Source organism: Betta splendens, chromosome 22 (genome assembly GCF_900634795.4).
Source record: "Betta splendens chromosome 22, fBetSpl5.4, whole genome shotgun sequence".
NCBI lineage: Eukaryota > Metazoa > Chordata > Actinopteri > Anabantiformes > Osphronemidae > Betta > Betta splendens.
The window spans coordinates 338,371-360,002 of NC_040900.2; the positions used below are offsets into that span (position 1 = coordinate 338,371).

General features: G+C 46.2%; 3 protein-coding genes and 1 long non-coding RNA gene across 12 annotated transcripts in view; 1 reads left to right on the forward strand and 3 right to left on the reverse strand.

Moving 5' to 3' along the window:
• Positions 1 to 1,621: 1,621 nt before the first annotated feature.
• Positions 1,622 to 13,178, reverse strand: baz1a (bromodomain adjacent to zinc finger domain, 1A). 3 transcript variants are annotated; one of them, XM_029138690.2, is made up of 30 exons: positions 13,047 to 13,178; positions 12,610 to 12,749; positions 11,674 to 11,952; positions 10,301 to 10,450; positions 10,114 to 10,215; positions 9,837 to 9,924; positions 9,639 to 9,761; positions 9,177 to 9,416; positions 9,014 to 9,109; positions 8,774 to 8,912; positions 8,560 to 8,691; positions 8,102 to 8,422; positions 7,867 to 8,032; positions 7,686 to 7,793; positions 7,520 to 7,611; positions 7,089 to 7,198; positions 6,649 to 6,890; positions 6,342 to 6,562; positions 6,135 to 6,265; positions 5,503 to 5,645; positions 5,293 to 5,432; positions 5,141 to 5,212; positions 4,965 to 5,047; positions 4,541 to 4,705; positions 4,205 to 4,398; positions 3,971 to 4,060; positions 3,723 to 3,901; positions 3,458 to 3,636; positions 3,297 to 3,384; positions 1,622 to 3,204 (listed from the first exon to the last, which is right to left on the reverse strand). In XM_029138690.2, the coding sequence occupies exons 2-30, from the start codon at positions 12,720 to 12,722 to the stop codon at positions 3,029 to 3,031; spliced, it is 4,362 nt and encodes a 1,453-aa protein (XP_028994523.1). In that variant the 5' UTR covers positions 12,723 to 12,749; positions 13,047 to 13,178; the 3' UTR covers positions 1,622 to 3,028. The 3 variants fall into 3 exon arrangements, with proteins under 3 accessions (XP_028994523.1, XP_028994525.1, XP_040925176.1); XM_029138692.3 differs by having other exon boundaries at positions 12,868 to 13,133; XM_041069242.2 differs by having other exon boundaries at positions 6,360 to 6,562; positions 12,868 to 13,132.
• A 1,158-nt stretch (positions 13,179 to 14,336) lies between these two features.
• On the reverse strand, positions 14,337 to 16,982 carry zgc:109986 (uncharacterized protein LOC553566 homolog). 3 transcript variants are annotated; one of them, XM_029140175.3, is made up of 8 exons: positions 16,766 to 16,982; positions 16,295 to 16,416; positions 16,031 to 16,169; positions 15,799 to 15,920; positions 15,285 to 15,395; positions 15,093 to 15,199; positions 14,920 to 15,010; positions 14,337 to 14,840 (listed from the first exon to the last, which is right to left on the reverse strand). In XM_029140175.3, the coding sequence occupies exons 1-8, from the start codon at positions 16,860 to 16,862 to the stop codon at positions 14,724 to 14,726; spliced, it is 906 nt and encodes a 301-aa protein (XP_028996008.1). In that variant the 5' UTR covers positions 16,863 to 16,982; the 3' UTR covers positions 14,337 to 14,723. The 3 variants fall into 3 exon arrangements, with proteins under 3 accessions (XP_028996008.1, XP_028996009.1, XP_028996010.1); XM_029140176.3 differs by having other exon boundaries at positions 14,337 to 14,837; positions 16,766 to 16,981; XM_029140177.3 differs by having other exon boundaries at positions 16,815 to 16,955.
• A 135-nt stretch (positions 16,983 to 17,117) lies between these two features.
• On the forward strand, positions 17,118 to 19,085 carry LOC114848099 (uncharacterized). Its single transcript, XR_003784357.3, has 3 exons — positions 17,118 to 17,623; positions 17,749 to 18,062; positions 18,169 to 19,085. It is a non-coding gene; the product is annotated as an uncharacterized LOC114848099 (long non-coding RNA).
• The window catches only part of mdga2a (MAM domain containing glycosylphosphatidylinositol anchor 2a), a 29,980-nt gene continuing 26,995 nt past the window's right edge, over positions 18,648 to 21,632 (reverse strand). For all 5 annotated transcript variants that reach the window (XM_055505596.1, XM_055505593.1, XM_055505594.1 and 2 more), the window contains one exon: positions 18,648 to 21,610. In XM_055505596.1, coding sequence (XP_055361571.1) covers positions 21,522 to 21,610 — 89 coding nt within the window. In that variant the 3' untranslated portion in view covers positions 18,648 to 21,521. The remainder of the gene's footprint in view (positions 21,611 to 21,632) is intronic.

Sequence of the window (21,632 nt, forward strand, 5' to 3'; positions counted from 1 at the left end):
CACTTTATTTTGAACACTATTTCCGAGTTGTTAATATGTACATATGTTGTTGCATATGCATGCTGATCGTGGGCTTGATACAGTGCTGTGATTGGTTGGCCAGCGATTTCAGAGCACACTTTGACACAGTTCTGTAGTGGATTCCTGTTCTGGAGGGTGGTGGAGTGGAACCAGCAGGTTATGGAGAATGTAATGATGCTGTCTATTAAGGAGTAATAGAAGGTCATCAAATTGTTCCTATTGACTTCAAAAAAGTTGAGTTTCCTGAGGAGGTACTGACGCTGGTGACATCACTTAAGAATGTCCTCAGTGATGGAGGAGAACTTCAGCAGGTTGTCAAAGATGGTTCCCAGATATTTTGGCTCAGGTCCTTTAATGTCTGCAGCTCCGTGCTGAGGATGTGCTGAGTCTGTGGGTCCAGTGTTTTAGGCTGTGGTCTGTGGGGCAGCAGCATGGATGTAGCAGACAGTAACAGACTGGACAAATAATCAGGAGGCCTGGTTCTGTTCTGGGGGTGGAGCTGGACCCCCTACATGCTGTAGCTGAGAGGAGGATGCTGGTCCAACTCCTCTCTATAGACAACACCTTCACCTCCACACAGTGTGTGGCTGGACAGAGTTCTCCACAGAACGCCACCGGAGAACCTTCCTACCGGTGCCATCAGCCTCTACAACTCCTGCTCTGTCTGGAAGGGTTGATCTTCATCCATGCAATGACATGTACAATAAAACTTTAGCTAGTAATTAGATGTTAGTGTGTGTAGTTGTGTTAGCATTCTTATTCGTAATCTCCCTTGTGTGTAAAAAAGTATGCAAAATATTAATCCCAGAGGGAGGTTAAAGTTTTTTGAATCTTGAATCTTTATACTTTCACTAGTTTCACTGGTTCCCCATGAATGATAGCAGTGGCCTCTTCAGCCAGATTCCTTTGGCTGCAGGACTGGTCTGTGGTTATGTGAAATGCCCGACAGCAGAGACACTAAGACTGCGTCACCTACATATTTCACCAGGTGATGGTTGTGTTGACCTGCAGTCATCTGTATAAAGGTTGAAGAGCAGTGGTGAAAGTACACAGGCCTGTGGGGAGCCAGTTGGGTCCCAATAACAGCACCTTTGTTTTATCACAGAACAAACGTGAACCCTCCCTGACAGAACCTCAGCTGGGTCCAAATGCGGGTTCTATGTGGCTTCAAACAGCTCTGTGATGATGAATGCGGACCAGTACCAGCTGAGGGGTTTAAAAAAAATCCAAAATCAGGTTTTTCCATGTTGAACATATCCATGATTTGGTAGCACAGAACCAGGCTCAGTTTATAATAGTCTCAGGTCCAGCCTGCTATTATTATTATTATTGATATTATTCAGGTATGAGGGAATAAACGTGAAGCAGTGATGTCTTGGCTCTAATTTAAATGTTTGGGGGTCTGTCGACACAGTGACATCAACAGGGCAGTGAATCCTCCTTTGTTAACGCCATGTTCATGTTGTTTATCAGTTATTTTACATTTACACTACATCTTTTGTAAGATGTCTTTTATTCACGAGGACAAGAGCTTGTTCTATCACTGATAAAACAGAGACTCTGACGTCATGTCAGCACCTGCTCATGCGTAGACACCAACTGGTTATAAAAAGTCCATTTATTATTTTTACAATAGAACAAACAGGCAAAGAGCATCAGTCATAAATAAAGCAGAGGCTTCAACTAAATAAATACACACAGCAGGAGGTGCGGGGCTCCAGTGTAGGGTCTACAGCTGGCCTGACCCAACAACACAGCAAAAAAACAGCCCAACACACTAAAGCAGGAAACGTTGCAGTAGTCGAAACACAAAACATAACTAAAAATCCAGAGGCCACAGCAGCTCAGCTTGTAAAGGGACAGTTAGACAGCTTTTCACAGGTCTGAGTACAACAGGGCAACAATAAAAGCTGGTGATGCTAAGCTACATTAATCGCATCCTACTCATCAGTGTCTTTACCTGCAGACATGTCTTCAAATACCTACCTGTAAGAATAAAGTAAACTCTGATGTAAAGCCATCAATTATTTAGTTTTCTTTATTCATGAGTTTTTAAATCAGCTGAGCCATGAATCACCATAAACATCAACCATGTTGAACTGTTGCTCTAAGGGTCAGACCTCACATCCAGTAGCCTTACATTAGCTTCCATACGTTTGGCCTTTGTATTTTTTACAACTTAGACCCCAAACTTCACTGAGCTGTTCTGCCCATTTGCTGAATACTCAGTAATTAAATTAACTGTGTCTTTGATATCAGAACTTCACTTTGATGTTCTTAAATCCAAGAATGATGAAAAGCGTTGTGTTGTCGCCTCAATCAGGATCGAATAGATTGATGGTGACGCAGGTTTTCAGCAGAAACGTACAAACTCCCATTTTTATTAACCCTGTTTGTCTCACATCAAACTCCCTGAGCAACAACTGGCTGTGTAAGTGTTCCAGCGTTGGCAGCAACAGAACAATTTGGTCCAATAATAGAAAAGGCTGCACTACCAGAAAACATTTTCACTCAACTCTAAATTTCTGTCCCTGAGCAAACAGTTAGCCTGGTTTGATTTTTTTTCATCATCAGTGCAAAACTGAAACTTCTTTAGTGGTTTTTGCTATTCGGGGTGAAAGGAAACATCAGGACACTACTGCCTCTACGGTCCTACAGCACCACAGGCACGTCCCTACTACGTACCCACGCAGAAGTGATGAATGCATCAGCAGGCTGGAGGAAATCTACTGCACAGCTTTTCTACATTTCTATCAACTCACAGTGAACAGGTCACATCTGTCTCAGGTTAGCTCCACAACGTTATCATCTAATTAATGTTGGGTTCTTGATTTATTCATGACTTCTGACAATGAGCTGTCACTCAGGCAGGGTGATTGTCTGTTCAAGTTCTCAGAAAAGTGAAACCATGAAATTATTTCAGCACCACCTCATTCCATCAGGAGGGGAACCACTTCCAGCCCCAGTCACAATACAGTAGCGGGCTTTGTTGAGGTCACAGGGTGTTTCAGAGTCTAGAGCGCTTGGCAGGCAGGGTAACAGCACACTGCGATAGACCTAGTCTGCTGAGCTCCGAGTGGAAGAACTGCTGCAGGTGAAGCCCAGCCTTGGCCTCGTTAGTGTGACGGGGATTGTACTGAAAACAGTTGGAGAACATCAGCTCCACGTCTGAGATGACCTCACCTACAGACAGAGACAGCAGAATCATTTCTATCATGTTCTTGGATTCTTCTCTACAAACTAAAAGCTTGGAGCCTGAGACGTAGCTTCCTTACCTGCTGTTTGATATTCACAGTTGTTGACTTTCTCTCTGATGGTGCTAAGAGCTATGGGCTTCTTGATGATGTCAAAGTAATCAGGCACCTGCACACAGGTGGACAGGTGAGTAACAGAGGGAGGAGCCTACAGGCAGTTACTGTTGGCCACGCCCACGTACCTGAGTCCTTGACACCAGCTTCATGAAGGGCCAACTGTATTCATGCCTCACCAACTCCACAATCAGCTGCTCACAGGCAGACAACTCGTGGACGCCGTGGTTCCTCCCAGAGGAGCGTCGGCTGGACGAGGTGGAGGCAGAGAGGACGGGTTTGGTGGCTTTAGGAGTGAGAGCGGTCTCTGGGGAAGCAGTAGAGGTCAACAGGGGCACCTGAGCAGGAGTTGACTGAGTGAGTGTTAGTATGTGGCTCTGAATGATGGTTTACCTGCTGATTGCCTCTTGCGGGACTCCTTCTGACCAGGTATAGGTTTGGTGTTGATGCTTGGTGCCAGGATCTCGTGGCTTAGGCGGGCACTGCTCCGATTCACAGAACGAGGTGGTGCTTTTCCACCAGATGTTGCGTTGGCCTTCAGTATCGGGGGTGTGGCCTTTTTACCAGAGGACCTGATGAAAATCAGATGGAATCAGTCAAACAGAGTCAGGACTATAGCAATAAGGGAACAGGACACGGACCTGGAAGAGGATGAGGTTTTCCCTGTTGCGTTTGGCTTTGTGGACTGCTGGCTCCTGCCTTTGGGGGGTGGAGCCGGACTCTTTTTGGTGCTGCAAAGAGAGCAAAGAGGATTGACAACATCGATTCATTATCAGCGCTATGTTTAGTTCTGCTTTAACACACAATCACGTGTTTGGACAGTGAGGCTGAATGTGTTAAGCAGAGCTCTCAGAACCACAGGAGATCTGACCAACCTCACTGCTACATCCTCTTCCACCTCCTCCCCTTCTTCTGACTCCTCCTCCTCTGACTCTTCCTCCTCTGTCTCTCTCTCCTCTGACTCTCCCTCCTCCTCCTCGTCAATAGAAGAGCGTTGGCGGGATGGGATGCGATTGGATCTCTGTTTAGGGCGACAGTCTGGACAGAACCAGTCGCCGTCTGGAACCGACTGAGACAAACAACAAATGAACTAGCAGCAATCCTTGCTAATGCTCATGTTTTTGGATGCATCTGGTGGCCTGTTGTGCCAGAGTGGTTCAATATGTTGTTACCTCAAGGCGGACCTCAGACAGTGGGTGTGGCTAGTTTACCTTGAGGCGGGGCCTCAGACAGTGGGTGTGATGTCCTCGGTCACAGCCGTCACACAGCAGCATGTTGTCAGCATCTCCTTTGCATCTGCAGATGCGGCAACGGGCGTTGAGGATGGAGCGAGACCAGAGGATGCTTCGCTCCAAACTGGACAGGTGGATGAACACCTAAACACACAAACATCATGTTCAAACTACCAACACCCAGACAACTCAAGTGTCTGCGCGACTCCAGCTCGTGCTGTCAGAAGCAAATGCAGCCATTCTCCAACACGCTGAGGTTTAACAGAGGCCAGTCCTCTAGGTTTAAAACAGTCTCAAACGTCAGTTGGGTTTCATCAGTTCCCATTTGCAGGTAGATCTGGAGAGTTACTCCAACAGTTTATTGTTATGTGAACCAGAGTTAGACATCTGATGTTTGTCTAACCTGAGACAAACTAGAGCAGGACTGCAAAGATTCCCTCCATCGCTCCAACACGGTCTTCACGACCCGACCGCTGTCACTTCCATCTGGCAGAGACACAGAAGGAGGAGTTTTAGAGTCCAGACAGTAAACAATCACTGTGTCTGAATCTTTAAGGTCTAGTCTAATAAAAGTGGTACCATCGCTGGCATGGTCTTCATCTTTTTTCTTGTTCTTTTTGCTCTTCTGGTCTTTCTTAGAGTCCTCGTCACCTGTAGGACACATCCAGGGTGAGTTATAGATACACCAATGTAAATGGCTGAAATGGTTCACAGCAGTAAGGCAGACTTACTGAGTGGAGCTTTGAGGAAACGCCTCTCTATGCCTTGCTCAATGTGACCTAGAGAATGTGCCAGGATTCGAACCGAAGTGCTGACCACTTGAGGAGATCCATTGCCGCTAGTCATGCTGTCCGACTTCAGCTCCTGCAGTCTGGTACACAAACCCACAAATGTATCCCATATCCAAAGCGACCACACACATTAACTCCCATGGCGCCCACCTGTCTCTGGCCTTCACGTGGCTGGGGTCCACCTCCATGGCCTCCACTCGGCTACTCATTCCTCCATTTTCTCTGCAGTCTGAACTCAGCACCTCATAGTTTCCCGCCTCCAGTGCTGAGCGCCACAACTGTCTGTCCATCACCTGTACACAGAGAGATGATGAGTGGGGCTTGGTGAGTTGTACACTGCCTGTACAACTTACATGCCGTTTTAAAATCAAAACTCAAATTTTCTCCCTGGCTTTTCACTCAGCATGAGAATTATTGTATTTTATACCTTTTATTTACGTTTTGAAAAACCAATGTCTGTTCTATATGTTCTATAATTTTTATAGAATTTTTGAAATGTTGAATTATTATTAATTGTTCTACATAATCACTATTTCGGTCGATGTACATTTGTAGAAGCTGTGGGAGTTTTAGAACGCATATGTCATAGCGCCATCGCTGTTCAAAATAACTAATAACTGTAACTATTATAGAAAATAAATGTATTTCTAAAAAAATGGGAGACCTTACTTTTGGGATTGCCCTCATACTTTCATCATGTTTTTTAATTTAAATTCTTAGGCCCTTTAGTCAGTCTTCGAATAAAGTTGGCTTGACTCTGTTCAGGAGCAGCTGCCCTGTACCTTCAAAGTTCCTAGAGTTCCCTGGTGTATTCGATCCTCGATGTCCAGCAGCAGGTCTCTCAGCCTGACTTCCATCAGAGTCTCTGCTGCAGCGGTGCATTCTGGGACTGATCTAGAAGATTCAGGATTGTCTGAACAAACAGGACAGATGTGTTAAATGTGCATTTGCCAATGATAGGTGTGAGTGTTTCCCGTGTAGTTTAGCACCTGTGTGCCTGTACTTGCTTCTGTCGCAGCTCTGCAGCAGCTGTTGCAGCTTTTCTCTCTCCTGCAGCAGAGCCTCCTTCAAGCTGCTCTCTCTGTGGCCTCGAGGGTTCAGCGCCTCAATCAGCTGCTCCACCTCCTCCATGGAGCTGTAGAAGGACCACTGGTTGGGACGGTTGACTGGCAGCCCACAGGTGTGGAGGGGGGCGGGGCTGGAGCCAACACTGTCCATGATGAAGGTCATGGTTAGAAAGCTCTGAATGGAGGGGCCTCACTTCTCACACGGAGACCAAACTAAAGTTGAACCTACTCTCCCTCAGCTGGTTCCTCCTTGGTGACCTCCTCGTCATCCACCTTTGTCGCAGCGGTATCCCGTTCAGCCTTTGGGTGCGGCAAAAGCATGTCCTCCGTCAGACCGAAGCCATCCTCCTCCACAAACAGGGCAGAGGCTGAAGGGAGCAACCAGTACCGGCGGTACATCCGGTCCCTGCCCAGGGGCAGCAGGCACGTGCAGGCCGCTGCCTTTTGGATCCGCTCTTGCAGCTCCCGAACCTGCAGGAGGAGCAAACGGTCTGAAAGCTGGTAACATGTTCTGACAGCTGTGCAACTAAAGACACAACAGGAACTGAAAAAAACAGCACCAACTCCAACATCTAAATGCAGTTAAATTGCTGTGAAATGTATTCTAATAATGTGTTGAGTGCTGACATTAGACTGAGCAGGAGTCAGTTTGAACGAGCTAGTTCTGACCTTCTCCTGCTCCTTCTCCAGCTCCTCTGCCGTTAGGGTCGGAGGGCAGGATGGAGGCTTTGGCTCACGGATTGTCTGGTGCCGCCCCTGTTCCTTTTGGTTGACATCCGCTGCAGGACAGGAGAAGGACAGTGACTCAGCAGGAAGCAAAGTGTGTTGCAGCGTGGCATCATACATTGCTTTACTACATTACCATATTTACAACATCCAAAAGGGTGGAAGACGAATTATTAGTGATTGGTCTAAGTCCAATTGTTATTCAGAAAAACTACTAGACCCAAAAACTAGAAATTGTCTAAACAAATACTGTTTTTAGATGGACTCAGGACCTGGATTCCATTTATTTTACAATTGTTTTTCAAATGGCCCAGAAACTGGGCTGTGATTTGTGGCCATTTGCCCTAAGCGTCATCATGGTTATGGTAACCAACCTGCTGTGCTCAGCCGTGCCCCTTTCTTTCTGTTGCTGGATGTGAAGTTGTGCTCCTCCTCATCTTCAAAGCGCTGCTCAACTGGACTCTCACTGCAGACAGAAACAGGTTATCTACAATGAGAACAAACTGGAGATCACAGAAGGACGAACCATGTTGGTGGTACCTGTTTGCCTGGAGACTCCCTTTCACCTCCTGCTCCTTTAATTTCTCCTCTTTCTCCTTCAGCCTCTGCTCCTGCTCCCTCAGCTTCTCCTCTTTACGAAGACGAACCCTGGATGAGGAGGAGCCTATGAAACGTCTGATGTCTGTGTACTGCTTACACTTGTTCAGGAGTGTGTATCTACCTGTGGGCCGCCTCCTCTCTCTCCCTGCGGTGCTGCTCAGCTCTGACCTCTCTCAGCTCCTGTCTAGCGGATCTCTGCTCCTCTACACAGTCTTCGATCAGATCTCTGCTGGATGCCAATGTTAGCAGCTTCCCCACCAGAGCCTTAAGGATCCTCAGCTTCTCCCCTAAATGCAGGTCAATTACCATTAACACTGGTCTCCTCTAAACCAATTCAGATTGCGCCGTTAGCTCACCTGGCGCCAGATCGTACACCGCCGTGCACGACAGCCTCTTCAGCAGGGCTGGCTCAGCTAGTCGCAGCTCTACACATGGGTCATCCATCAGAGTAAAGCCGCCCTGCTTCTGGTAGCGGAACTTGGCATTGCCGTGGTTACAGTCGGCACCAGACGAAAGGATGTGCAGCCGCAGGATTTCTGATAACGTGCAGCTGTCAAGGTCCAACTGCTTCAAGCTGCTGCCCTGATACAACTGAGGCCACGCCGCAGCCAGAGAGGCAACAGCACTCAGAGCAGAGTGGGTCGGGTTGGAGTCATCATCCAGAGCCTCTGTCAGGTCTACACACAAAACACACATGGTTATTCACAGTACCAATTCCACGCTGAACCCATCAGTGAGGGAAGGTTGGAGAAATTAACTCAGAATCAGGTGTGGGCTTTGGGTTTAGAGAGTCAGACTTGTGTTTGTCTCTGACCTTCAGCTTGGTCTTTGGCCACTTCCTCCTGCTCCTCATCCAGAGCCTGAAAGATGGCCGACAGGAAAAAGAAGAGCAGCTCACACAGAGGACCTTCAGGATCAGATCCCACCAGAGCCTCCTCTAGAACCTCTGTGGAGAAACAAAATAAATGTAACAAAACATACAACCCGGGAGCAAAATTAACAAGAATTATCCACATTTGGGTTCTAACCGAGAGAAATGCCATCAGGAAACTCATCCTTTAGGTCAAACTCCTCCCCAAAGGCCCGCAGGAACTCTAGAACCATCAGAGCTTCTCCAAAGAGCTCAGCTGGAAGACGGGTTCTTACTGGAATTGGACTGGGAAGCTCCTGAAAGAACCGACAGGCAGATTATAGCTCAATAAAATTTAGAGTGTTTAACATCATCTACTTGTTACAGAGAGAGTGAATGTGGTGGTGCCTTCACTGACCTTCAGGTCCTCACACTCCATGTCCTCTCTGGGTTTGTTCCACAGTTTCAGATGTTCAGCGTATTTCTTCTTTTCCTCCTTCAGCTTCTCTCGTTCCTGGGATTCAGACAAATGTTAATGTTCTGACTTTGTGAGGCCAGATGCAGAGGATTGGGAAACTCACCCTTTCCTTCTCCAGCTTCCTGAGCTCTTTCTCCTCCCTCCTCCTCTGCTTCTCCTCTTCAAACCTTCTCCTCTGCTCCTCCTTCATCTTCTCCTTGTCTTCCTTCTCCCTCCTCTTGGCCTCCTGGGCCTCCTCCTTCTCCTTCTTCAGTCGAGTTTTGTCCTGCATGGCAGCTGCCATCTCTTCCTTCTGCTGCAGCAACTTCAGCTTCTCTGCTGCCTTCAGGAATGATGAACTCACCTGCGAACACACAACAGGAGAGAGATGCCACGTCTACTTCAACTTTTCAAAGAAAACAATAACTGACCAGCGACACAGCTAAAGAGAAGCTTCTCAATGAAACCAGACAACACCGGATCCCTCTGCTCACATAAAAGCACTGATCCAGCACAAACTCCCTCCACTTTATTTAAGGTTCAACTGAACACCTATACAAAATGCCAATCACAGCTGATCCCTCACCTGCCCAGGTGAGCCATGTCCCCGACTTCTGGAGGGCGGGCTGAAGGGGAAGAGGGGGGGTTCATCAGGGAAGAACTGAGAAAAATTCTGTTCAGAAAGCCGAAACTTCCCCACTGTGGAGGGCTGAGGAAGAGACAGACAACGTGAATGGTACAGAACATGTAGACAGAGAGGAGTTGTGGGTAATGTAGTTCTCACCTTAAGAGCAATGGTCCCATTTTGTAGTTCACAGTGTTGTTTAAAGAGCAGCTTCAGTCTCTCTCTGGACAGAGTCATCTTCCTGCGACTGAACACGTGTAACTGTGATTATTTATATTCATTAATCTGCTAATGAACCAATTTAACGTTTTCACTGGGAACCATCAGGCCACTAACGCTACTGAACCCAGTGCTACTGAACCCGGTGCCACCGAACTGCTGACGACTGGGAGTCTCACCTGACCCGACCCAGATGTGTGCACGTGAAGCTTCTCACCTGATTTCATTAGCTTTGACAGTGAAAGGCTCGCTGTGCTCGTCCTTCATCATCCTGACTGTGTATTTAAACACCGATGGACTCAGAGGCTTCTTCTTCTTCCTACTCACACAGACACAACTGTAAGACAAAGAACTTGACCTCCTCCTTCTCCACCGTTGACCCATTGTCCAGGCGACCTACTGACCCGTTGACCTGTGCTGGGGGACTCTGAAACTCCTCATCGCTGTCGCTGATGACGATGGTGCCATCTGCTGGCTTGGCGTGGCCGTTAGCCATTGGTGCTCCGTTGGCGCTGGACTGAGGCGAGTGCACCTCCAGGATCTCACACACTTGTCTAGAATGTGTGTAGTTAAAACATTTATAAATCACTAACTGACATTGTTCTGTCAAATTCATTTTTTCCTCTATTGTATTGTGTGTGTATGTATGTACAGTACAGACCAAAGGTTTGGACACAAAAAAGAGTTTTCTTTATTTTCATGACTATAAAAATTGTAGATTCGCACTGAGGGCATCAAAACTATGAATTAACACATGTGGAATTAAATGCATAACAAAAGTGTGAAACAACTGAAAATATGTGATATTCTAAGTTCTTCAAAGTAGCCACCTTTTGCTTTGATTACTGCTTTGCACACTCTTTGCATTCTCTTCATGAGCTTCAAGAGGTCCTGTAATGGTCTTCCAACAGTCTTGAAGGAGATCCCAGAGATGCTTAGCACTTGTTGGTCCTTTTGCTTTCACTCTGCGGTTCAGCTCACCCCAAACCATCTCGATTGGGTTCAGGGCCGGTCACTGTGGAGGCAGGTCATCTGGCGCAGCACCCCATCACTCTCTTTCTTGGTCAAGTAGCCCTTACACAGCCTGGAGGTGTGTTTGGGGTCATTGTCTATAGCCCAAACAAGTCTCTTCTGCTTGTTGCCTGTCCTTAGCAGTGGTTTCCTAGCAGATATTCTACCATGAAGGCCTGCTTCACACAGTCTCCTCCTAACAGTTGTTCTAGAGATGTGTCTGCTGCTAGAACTCTGTGTCGCATTGACCTGGTTTTTCTTGCCATAATACAAACTATTCAGAAAGACTATCAACTGTGTATCTACCTGACTTCTGCACAACACAACTGATGGTCCCAACCCCATTTATAAGGCAAGAAATCCCACTTATTAAACCTGACAGGGCACTTGTGATGTGACAACGATTTCAGGTGACGACCTCTTGAAGCTCACCAAGAGAATGCTACGAGTGTGCAAGCAGTAATGAAAGCAAAAGATGGCCTAGAATATGACATATTTTCAGTATGGATTTAATTCCACCTGTGTTAATTCATAGTTTTGATGCCCTCAGTATGAATCTATCATGAAATCATGAAAATAAAGAAAACTCTTTGAATGATAAGGTGTGTCCAAACTTCTGTTCTGTATGGATGTATGTATGTATATATAGTATATTTTTAACCTTTTTGAACACAAACTTCACTCTGTACATGATTATTTTGAACTGTGCAACCTGCGCACACAACAAGCTGCGCTGCCGAGACCCCACGGTGCCCCATCCCTGTACCTGACACCATTGCGTTCCATGACGTCCACAATCTCTCCAGGGAAGAAGCGGTCTTTAATGAAGGCGTACACATCCTCACAGAGCTCGGACAGCCTGCAGCGCTGGCTCAGAGCGGCCAGGTGGAGCAGAGGCACCACCAGCCTCTGAGGGAAGCTCTGCAGACTCTGCTTGGCGCGCCGTTCGCTCTCCACAGCCTCCAGGTACGTCAGGCCGGCTCGACCAGTCAGAGCACAACTCCACACCAGACTGTTGCACAGGATGGTCCTCTCAAAGAACTCACTGAGGACGAGGAGACGGAACAGTTGAGAACGGGTCATCACTAAACGTGAATCATACGGGTTGTTCTAGTTGTGACTACAGGTCTCTCCAAGCCCGGATTTGTTGGTTTCATTTAAAGCAGCTCATTCAGGAAAAAAACGGAAGAGAACCTTGGCCCATTACACAAACATTACCACTTTATTTTTTTTCAAAGTGAAACCAGGTCCAAAAGAGCAGCTCCCGAGTCTTGGCAACTAATGTTAGGTGTTCCTTAAGGCCAACAAGGCACTGCGACCTTTGACCCTCGGCATCAGGCTACAACGAGCCGAGCAACCACCCACTGACAGCGTTAGGGTTAGCAGCTCGGCTAACAGCGCTAAGCAACTTTAGCCGTTAGCTCCTTGGCTAACTGAGCTAGCGCGACACCTGCCTCGAAGCCGCCCGGTCCGGTACCAACAGCTGCTTTCGGCCGCGTCCAGCTTTGGAAGGAGACTTTTACCTGCACGGCCTCACACGCTCTTCAGTTTTCACTCTGGACAGAGTTTAGTGTGTTTGTCTGGAAGTTTGCAAGCGAACCAACTGTCATTAGTTACCGAGACACCATTCAAACTTTGCCTCGGCGGCTCTGGCGGCGCCTGTGCCGGTACCGGTGGGACAGCTGAGCCCGCGGGGACTTACTCGTATGTCCTGAAGACTTCGTGTGTGATTTTGCAGAGAAACACCTCCTCGTCCGGCCGCAGATCCGCCGGAGGCTTCTGTCGGATGAAGGCTTTTCTGTGGAGTAGCGGCATCTCGCAGCTCCGAGTCCACTGGCCGCACTTTGGAAGACAACAGAAAAGGGGAAAGGCGGGTCACAAACACCGAATATCAGACACAAAGTTCGCTCAGCAACAATGTGGGGCGTTAGATCGGTGCCGGGTTGTGTTGGGACGGTACCGGAGATCGGGAGAGCAGACGGAGCGAGAGGCAGAAAGCGGGTCTTTTGTTAGACGATAATCTGCCCACATGGAAACGATCTCCTCACTGTCTGAACCGACCCGTTCACCCTCCCCGAACCAGAGCCACACTAACCCACATCAAAACCCGGCACAAACAGCTTTCAGGCGCTTCTTTACCGAGTTGTGTAGGGATGAAGCTATAATCCGCGGAGCAAACTGAAGAAGTCCGCGGACTGAAAACGGCTCTGGCGGCTTGTTGACCAAGTTTTCCTCCACTTCATGGACCCCACAAGAAGCTGGGAGATTTGAGTGCTCCCATTAGTCCCCCAAATTACGACTGGCAAGTTTTGTATTTTTGTTGCATTTTGATGTTTTGCTCTGACAACTGGACCAGATTTAGTCTAATAGATTCGTCAGCAAGTATTATTATGTGTACTTTGAATGTTGCTTAAGTGAAAGTAGAATGAACCAAAAACTGAATAATATGCAGTCTTCCAGTGCAGGAAGGAGCGCTACTGCAGGTCATTCCTCCATACTTGATTTTACTTGATTTTGACTACGGTTAAATTTTTCTTGCATAGTTAATAATGCTGCTGTCTATTCTATACTGTTCCATACTTCCATACTTATATACTGTTGTCCTATTTAATGTCGCCTTGCTGCTGTAGGAAAAATAATTTCCCCATCGTGCGATCAATAAAGTCTATCTAACTTGTCATACACGGTGTATTTTCATTTTCATTCATTGTGTTTGTGTAATTTAAAAAAAATCTTCTACTTGATACTCTGTTTTATTTTTCTTGTACAGTTAATACTGCTGTCTATTTCCATACTGTTTTTGTCTGTTTGTCTTTGTCTGCTGCTGAAGGCAAAAGAGTTTCCCCATCGTGGGATTAATAAAGTCTAATTTATCTTATCATTGTGTTATTATTATCCATGTGTTAATTTGTGAACATTATTTTCATTATGATCATTTGCCAAACACATTGGTCTGTTCACTGTTTGCTATAACTCAAAGTTCCATATTTTCTAAATTCCTTATATGATTTACAGAGTAATGTTTTAATAGCAGACCCTTTCTCTAATCAGCTGTATTTATACGTGTATGTTTTAACATACATTTTAGTTTGATCATTCATTTTTATAGATGGTGTGGTACACCACGTAAACGCAACACACTGAGGAAGTCTCTAGGCGGGGCTTCGCTGTCCTGCACAGCAACGATTGGTCTGTCGCCCTGCCGCTCCTTTGCTCTTAACCAATGCTTGCCGTGGCAACGGATTCACTGGCTTGAGAGACGCTCAACCACGACTGGGAAGCGGGGCGGTGACGTCAGAGGAGAAAAGGATAGGAAGTGGTGAGCGATGACAGAAGGTGATGTCATCAGAGAGGATTATGAAATAACTAACTCATTCCACACTAAACCATAGTCTGATTCTGTTCTCTGGACAGAAGACAGAACTAAACTGAGTGTTCAAGCGTCAAGGTTTATTGCTGAACAGTAAATAAAATAACAAAGACAAATAAAATAAAAGAGAATTCGTTTTTTTAATAGTCAAAAATCAGACAACCTTGAAGAAAAGCAACAGTTTCAATTATGAACAGATGAGTAAAAGTTACTGAACTCTGCTCCAAACCAGTTCAGATTATCCAAATTCAATTCATCAAGAACTAGACTGGTGTGTGATGTTCCAGTCCTGGTAATATCAGAGCCATAAGCAGGAACCTACAGTGTCGACCCAAACAAGTTCACAATCCAGGCTAGGAATCAAACCAGATCACTTCAGCCCAACTGGTTCAAGTATCAAAACAATGTACGCCATTCCATGTTAGCAGAGACGGGTCCAGATCAGTTCACTTGACCTGGTACAGGTGGATCTGTCTAAGGGCATCAGGGTCTGTGTCCTTGCCCAGGTAGACATTGGAGTCCACAGGAACTTCCTCCAACCAGCTGGGTTGCTGCACCTCCTGCTGGACATAATTAAGACAGAGCCTAAGCAGAAGATCAGAACCACATTTCCCAGAGTACATTTCTTTAACATCCATTCACCTGCAAAGCATCCAGACTTTCCTGCAGACTGGGGACAGTCACCAATAAAGACCCAGTCTTCCTGAAGTTCTGCATGATGAACCTCCAAGCCCTAAACACATGCGTATTGTCTGTGAATAGATAAGTCGTGTACGATGTCTGTGAGCCTCTGTGTGTATTTGGTGCATCCTCACCTCACTTGCTCACTAGGTTCCATGAAGAACTCGAACACGTTGTTCATGATCAAAATGTCGGCATTCTGTAGCAGGACGTCCTGCGTGCAGACGTCACAATGGAGAACCTGCAGGAGAAAAGACTCGATTTATCAGAACTTGACACAACTGGCAGGATTAGCTGAAGATCAAAACCTGATGATGGAGCTGAACCTGAACTCTGTCGTTGAGTCTGAACCTGAGCAAGATGTCGTTCTGCAGCTGGACAAACTCTTCACTGAGCTCCAGACCGATGAGCTGAGAGGCAGAGCTGAACACGTAACCCTGAACACAACACACTGTATCACAAGCAGTTCCGTCCTCTAGTGTGAATCCTTTCGGAGTAGCTGCTGCAGACAAACAGCTGGGGTCTGACCCTGAAGCTTGCTATTCCTTCGACGTGGGGACCACCAACCATTTTTTTGCTATCAAGGTGAGGACATTGTGACAACGTGGGGACACTTGGCGAGACCCCACCAGTCCAAAGCCTTTTTTGATGGTCAAGATGTGATTTTAGGGCTGATCTGCCTTTATTTGTGATGGTTAAGGTTAGGGAAGGGGGCTGGGGAAGGCATTATGTCAATGGCGAGTCCCCACGGAGATGTGACACACGACTGTGTGTGTGTGTGTGTGTGTGTGTGTGTGTGTGTGTGTGTGTGTGTGTGTGTGTGTGTGTGTGATCTCTGACCCCATACAGCACCGCTCCCAGTCTGGACCCAACATCCACCAGTACCCGACCACTTAGGTCTGGTAGAACGTTCTGGAACAGAAACTGAAGCTCTGGTACCGAGAATGAGTGTGAGATAAAATCTGCAGGAGGAGAAGGAACCTTCAGGATGTGGTGTGGATCCAAGCATTCTGACCACACTGCACACAAACATATCCAGACCAATGTTACAGCGTTGACGTGTTGTTCCCACCCAGAGGCGCCGTCCTGGAGGATCCACAGCTGAGGCAGTAGGTCCGGCTCATGGTTCCCTCCTCGCACAGAGCGTCCACCTGCTCCTCGTCGTACAGGAAAGCGTCCACATGAACAGTTGGCCGTGGCTGCAACTGCATCTGAAATGCATCCTTCTTTAGCACCCGTAGATCCACTGTTCAGACCTGTGGTTTACTTTAACCTAGATGGATTTGTTGCTAGTAGTGTTCTACAGTCTGCTGTGGTTCTAATATTAAGCCAGTACCTTACGCTGAGCCCTGGTCTCAGAGGGCAACGTGGCGTCCAGAGGCAGACGGGTCCTCAGTTCATCGGCGATGCTCTGCAGCATCACCTTCCTGTTGTCCAGCAGCAGCTCGTCCAGCTCGTCTGCAGGAGAAACACGGGGCATTTTGGGTAATGGAGTCACTGTACAGACACGATAGTTTTTATTTGTCAGTACTTCAACAGATAAAGCTGTCAGATACACGAAAGTATTCCTGCAATAGTCCACGTAGTTCAGGACGTGTATCTGTGGTGATGAGGAGACACCGACAGCACCGGTACCGGACCGCGGTCAAATGAGCCGCTGTTCGCTTTTCCCCAGTCAAATGAGCTGCTATATTCGAGGTACACAATAGTTACGGTAACTTTCGCATGAATCGCGCACCTCGAATATAGCGACGGTTCATTTGACCACGGTGGGAAACCGACGTGTGCAGCAGCAGGTAGTCTTTACCGGAGTTCCGGATCCAGTCCAGCAGCTTCGGGAGCTCGATTGGACTCACTTTGCTGAGCAGGTGCTTCAGATCCGACTTTGCTTCAAGAAAATTCATGCTGAACTAGAAAAACCGCTGACTTTCAAAACTTGTAAGACGTCGTCTTTGTTTCTTCTTCGCATCCTTCTTCTTCTTCTTCTTCTTCCATTTATTGTCGGTTGACAAACAGCTCACAGGCGCGCTGCTGTCCCTTGCTGGTGGCAAAATACCTATCGCCTTTAATTTTAATCATTTGGGATTATATATATAACATAAAATATCTGACTTGTGACTTTAATTTATTATGATGAATATGTATTATATATTTTTTAAAGTAAAAATTAGTCGCTGAAGCACTTTTTTTAGCTGTTTGCTTCCGGTTCTACTGCTGATTTCCACAAGATGGAAGCAGAAGGTAAAGGACCAGGCAGAAACCCAGAAACCTGCAGAGACTGGGCTTCTGAGGTCCTTCATGGTATGTCCATCCATCCATTTTCTTAACCGCTTACTCCCTAGTGCGGGGTCACGGGGGTGCTGGAGCCTATCCCAGCTGGCTACGGGCGAGAGGCAGGGTCCACCCTGGACAGGTCGCCAGTCCATCGCAGGGCAACACAGAACAACCTCACTGGTCACTCACACCTACGGGCAATGGAGAGAAGCCAATCAACCTAATGCACGTCTTTGGACTGTGGGAGGAAGCCGGAGAACCCGGAGAGAACCCACGTAAACACGGGGAGAACGTGCAAACTCCACACAGAAAGGCACCAGAATCGAACCCAGAACCTTCTTGCTGTGAGGCGACAGTGCTACCCACCGCACCACTGTGCCGCCCTTTCATGGTATGTCTGTATCTTATTATTTTTACACATCTATGGTACATTTATTGTTCTATACTAGGATTTTAATTATTTATTGATGAGTAAGACGGAACTGTTCTGCTTCATGTCCTGGTTCTGGGTCACAGTATCCCAGTGAGTTCTGAAGAAAAGTAGGATCAAGTCACGGAAAACCCAGCTGGACAGAGTCAGAACTTGGACCCAGGAGGCAGCTAACTGCTAATGGAAGCTGTGATTATTCAGTTACTTTTAAAGTTTTAATGTTGGAGGCTGCATTGTGTGATGTCACAAATACACCTGTTAAGTGATTGATCAGAGAGCAGCTCTGTGTTCACACGCTGCTTTAAAACCTTATTTGATCTGAACAAGACGATGTGGAGACACCTCGACCTCTACTGGGACTCCCACATCAGCACAAGGTTGATCAGAACCCAACAGGAAGGTAAGTTCATGAGAGCCAGTTTTGCCACATTCATCTCATTTGTACTGATGCCAGAAAGACAGGTTTGTGTGGGTTTACGTCTCTTCCTGTCCTTTTCTTCTGTTAGTGTCAATGCTTAGCAGCTACAGGAGAATTTCTGATGCCATAGAGTCACATGATTTCAGCTGCTTCCTTAAAAGAAGAAAGACTGGTTCAGTCACTGTAAAGTTTCATCTGCAACAACCAAAGACTCGCTCCACTCATTGTACCAGAAACCCACTGAGCCCCATCAGTGCCAAACCTTTTAGGCGGTGGAGGTCGGTTGAACCTAGTACATACAGGTGCCGGTCAACACAGCGTCTGAAGACGGTGGACCTCTGGACCTTGACCAGAACCAGAACATAGAACCAGAACAATATTAATAGTAGAGAAAATGTTGTTGTTCATTTACTGAAGATTGATTTTTAAATCAGGACGTCCACATTTGACTGGAGTGTATTTATTAACACAATGATCATTAATAACATTAGCAATTTCCTGTCATATCAATGCTTCTTAGATTTTATTGCAGAGAATAATCAGTTATAAAAAATATTCACACATCGACAGAGTTTCAGAACTTATTTTATTGGCCGTCCCCCAAATGTTCTAAATAGAAATGACACAGACTCCGGGGAAAAAAACAGGACATGTTTTTCCACTGCAGCGACTCGACAGCTAGAAGTTTGTCAGGTTCTGAAACAGACAAAATCTAACTGGTCTCGAGTCGAAGCCTGAGTAACGCCAGTCTCTTCTTCAATTATTGCCACTTTAGTTAGAGCTTGACAGTTTTTGTAGTTTTTGTAGTTTTGTTACAAACTGCAGACTAAGTTGATGCTGTTTGTGTTTTGTAGAGGACAAAGAACATTGATTCAAAAGGTGTCAAGTATCTGTTAACAGTTTTTGTAATGTGGATCCACTAGTTTCCTGCCTTTTCACTAAACTTTGAAATGTGACAAAAATTGTAGAATCTGTTTCTTCAGCGTTTCTACACGAGCTACAATGCAGCTCCAACATCGGGGAGACAATGGGCTTGGTTGTGTCTGGTTAATAGTATCTGGGCTCAAACCACCACTGCACAGTTTAAATCCAGACAGACAGACAGACAGACAGACAGACAGACAGACAGACAGAAATGATTAAATAAATAAATAAATGTGATGCTGTTAATCAGAAGCAAACACACTTTAAAGTGATATAAATGCACGAGCTCAGCAGTGAAGAAAGACGCAGAGAAGAAAAGTTCTCTGCTGGGGAACCTCTGACCCAGAAGCTCAAATACTTTGTTATTGCCAAAAACAACACAAATCACATAAAGTCATTCTTTGCTTCATCATAGATCTGCATCACGTTTACTTTCATCCAATGGTAACATAACACACGTTACAAATGTACACCGTTCAACTCAAGACATTTTAAGTAGAAATGATTCGTTTCTGGCAGTCCAGTGATTTGACACTGAACTTTGAAAACAAATTCTATTATATATAATTGTAATATAATTGTATATAATGACATAAAATCAAAATAAACTCCATTTAGTATTACATAACATTTAATGTAGAAAGGATGAAAATTGTAATATTCAAGTCCCACTTTTGCAAGGCTCTATTTCACACGACTCACAGATTTTATTTGTACCACTTGAAGTAGGTTGCAAGTTGTTCCATTATGTTAAATGACGTCCCCTTTTTGTGCTTATTAGTGGACAGATGAGATGTTTCTGTCTCATTAGTAGATTCACTGTTCTTCCAGCTGCTGTATTAAAGGTAAGTGACGGTCTCAGGTATTACCACCGTCATAAAGACTTAGGAACCATCATTTTATTGTGAAAGGTCCGGTTCCAGATTTGAGGGTCTGTCTTCCTGTCTGTGGTCAGTTTGTCTTCTAGTCTGTCTGTGGTCCATCTGTCCCCCTGTCTGTAGTCAGTCTTCTGTCTTCCTGTCTTGTCTGTGGCCAGTCTGTCTTCATGTCTATGATCAGTCTGACGTTGCACCATCTGTGTTCCTGTCTGTCTTCCTGTCTGTGGTCAGTCTGTCTTCATGTCTATGATCAGTCTGACGTTGCACCATCTGTGTTCCTGTCTGTCTTCCTGTCTGTGGTCAGTCTGTCTTCATGTCTATGATCAGTCTGACGTTGCACCATCTGTGTTCCTGTCTGTCTTCCTGTCTGTGGTCAGTCTGTCTTCATGTCTGTAGTCAGTCTGTCATTGTACCATCTGTGTTCCTGTATGTGGTCAGTCTGTCTTCCTGTCTGTGGTTAGTCTGTCTTCATGTCTGTAGGCAGTCTGTCTTCATGTCCGTGGTCAGTCTGTCTTTATATCTATGGTCAGTCTGTCGTTGTACCATCTGTGTTCCTGTCTGTGGGCGCTATGTCTTCCTTTCTGCGGTCAGTCTGTCCTCATGTCTGTGGTCCGTCTGTAGTTGTACCATCTGTGTTCCTGTCTGTGGTCTGTCTGTCTTCCTGTCTATAAGTCTGTTTTCATGTCTGTGGCCAGTCTTTCTGTCATGACTTCTTTACTGCTGCTGATTCCTTTAGTCTTGGTTTCAATGGTTTAATTGATTCTCTGTTTTTTATTTATTTATTTAATTCCTTTGTTCATTTGTTCCTCTGCTAGTCTGAAGGCACTTGATGTCATGGCAGAGGGTGAACTCTTAAACAGACTGACGTCAAAAAACACGTAGGTTGAAAAAATACTGCTCTGTCAATCTGCCTGCTATAAAAAGTAACATTCTCCTGTAGGAGAAGACCTGGGGTGGGGTGGGGGCCGATAAGGTGATGGACAGATGCACTTCATGACTTTACGTTCACTATAAAGTGCAAGGCTTCAAACAACTGACTGACACACATGAAGCCAACAGTAACTCACTGACTGGTTCACAAATACAGGTCAAACACAAACGGATCCGGCTTGGATTCGCTTGTTATTTAGCTCAGGTCTCCTTCATGTTCAACTTCATCATCATCATCATCATCATCTTCAGTCTGTGTGGGCGGCGCCTCCTGGACGCCATGGGTCAGAGGTTCCGGTCTTAGCAGAGGTGCTGGTTTTACAGCTTGTGTGTCGACTGATCGTTGTTCGATGACTAAACTCCTCACCCGGTCCTGGGATTTGCTGCTACAGCATCTGGCCTACGCCAAAGATGAGTCGTGTGCTTCATGTCTACACAGTAAACAGCCACTGCAGCCGCTGTAGGAAGGAGTCTTAAATTTTTGATTGTCTGGGTCATTGGTGTATATGAAGAACAACGTAAATGTAACCAGTAAACCACCGCAGCAAACAAAGCCGACTTCTCCATGCGACTCTTAATCTTTTCTCAGCCTCCTCTCTGAAGCTATGACCACGTCTTTGGTAGCGGGGGGGTGGGGGGGTCCAATGGAGAGGAATGATGGGATCTGTTGGGGGAGTCACACGCAGTGGAGTCCTGCTGAGTGGAAGGGTCATCTCTGTCGGCCAATCAGAGCAACACTCACACTGACACACAGTTGCCATATATGTGGCAATGAGGGCGGGGCGAGTGACCTTAGATCTGCGTGAGAGAGAGAGAGACT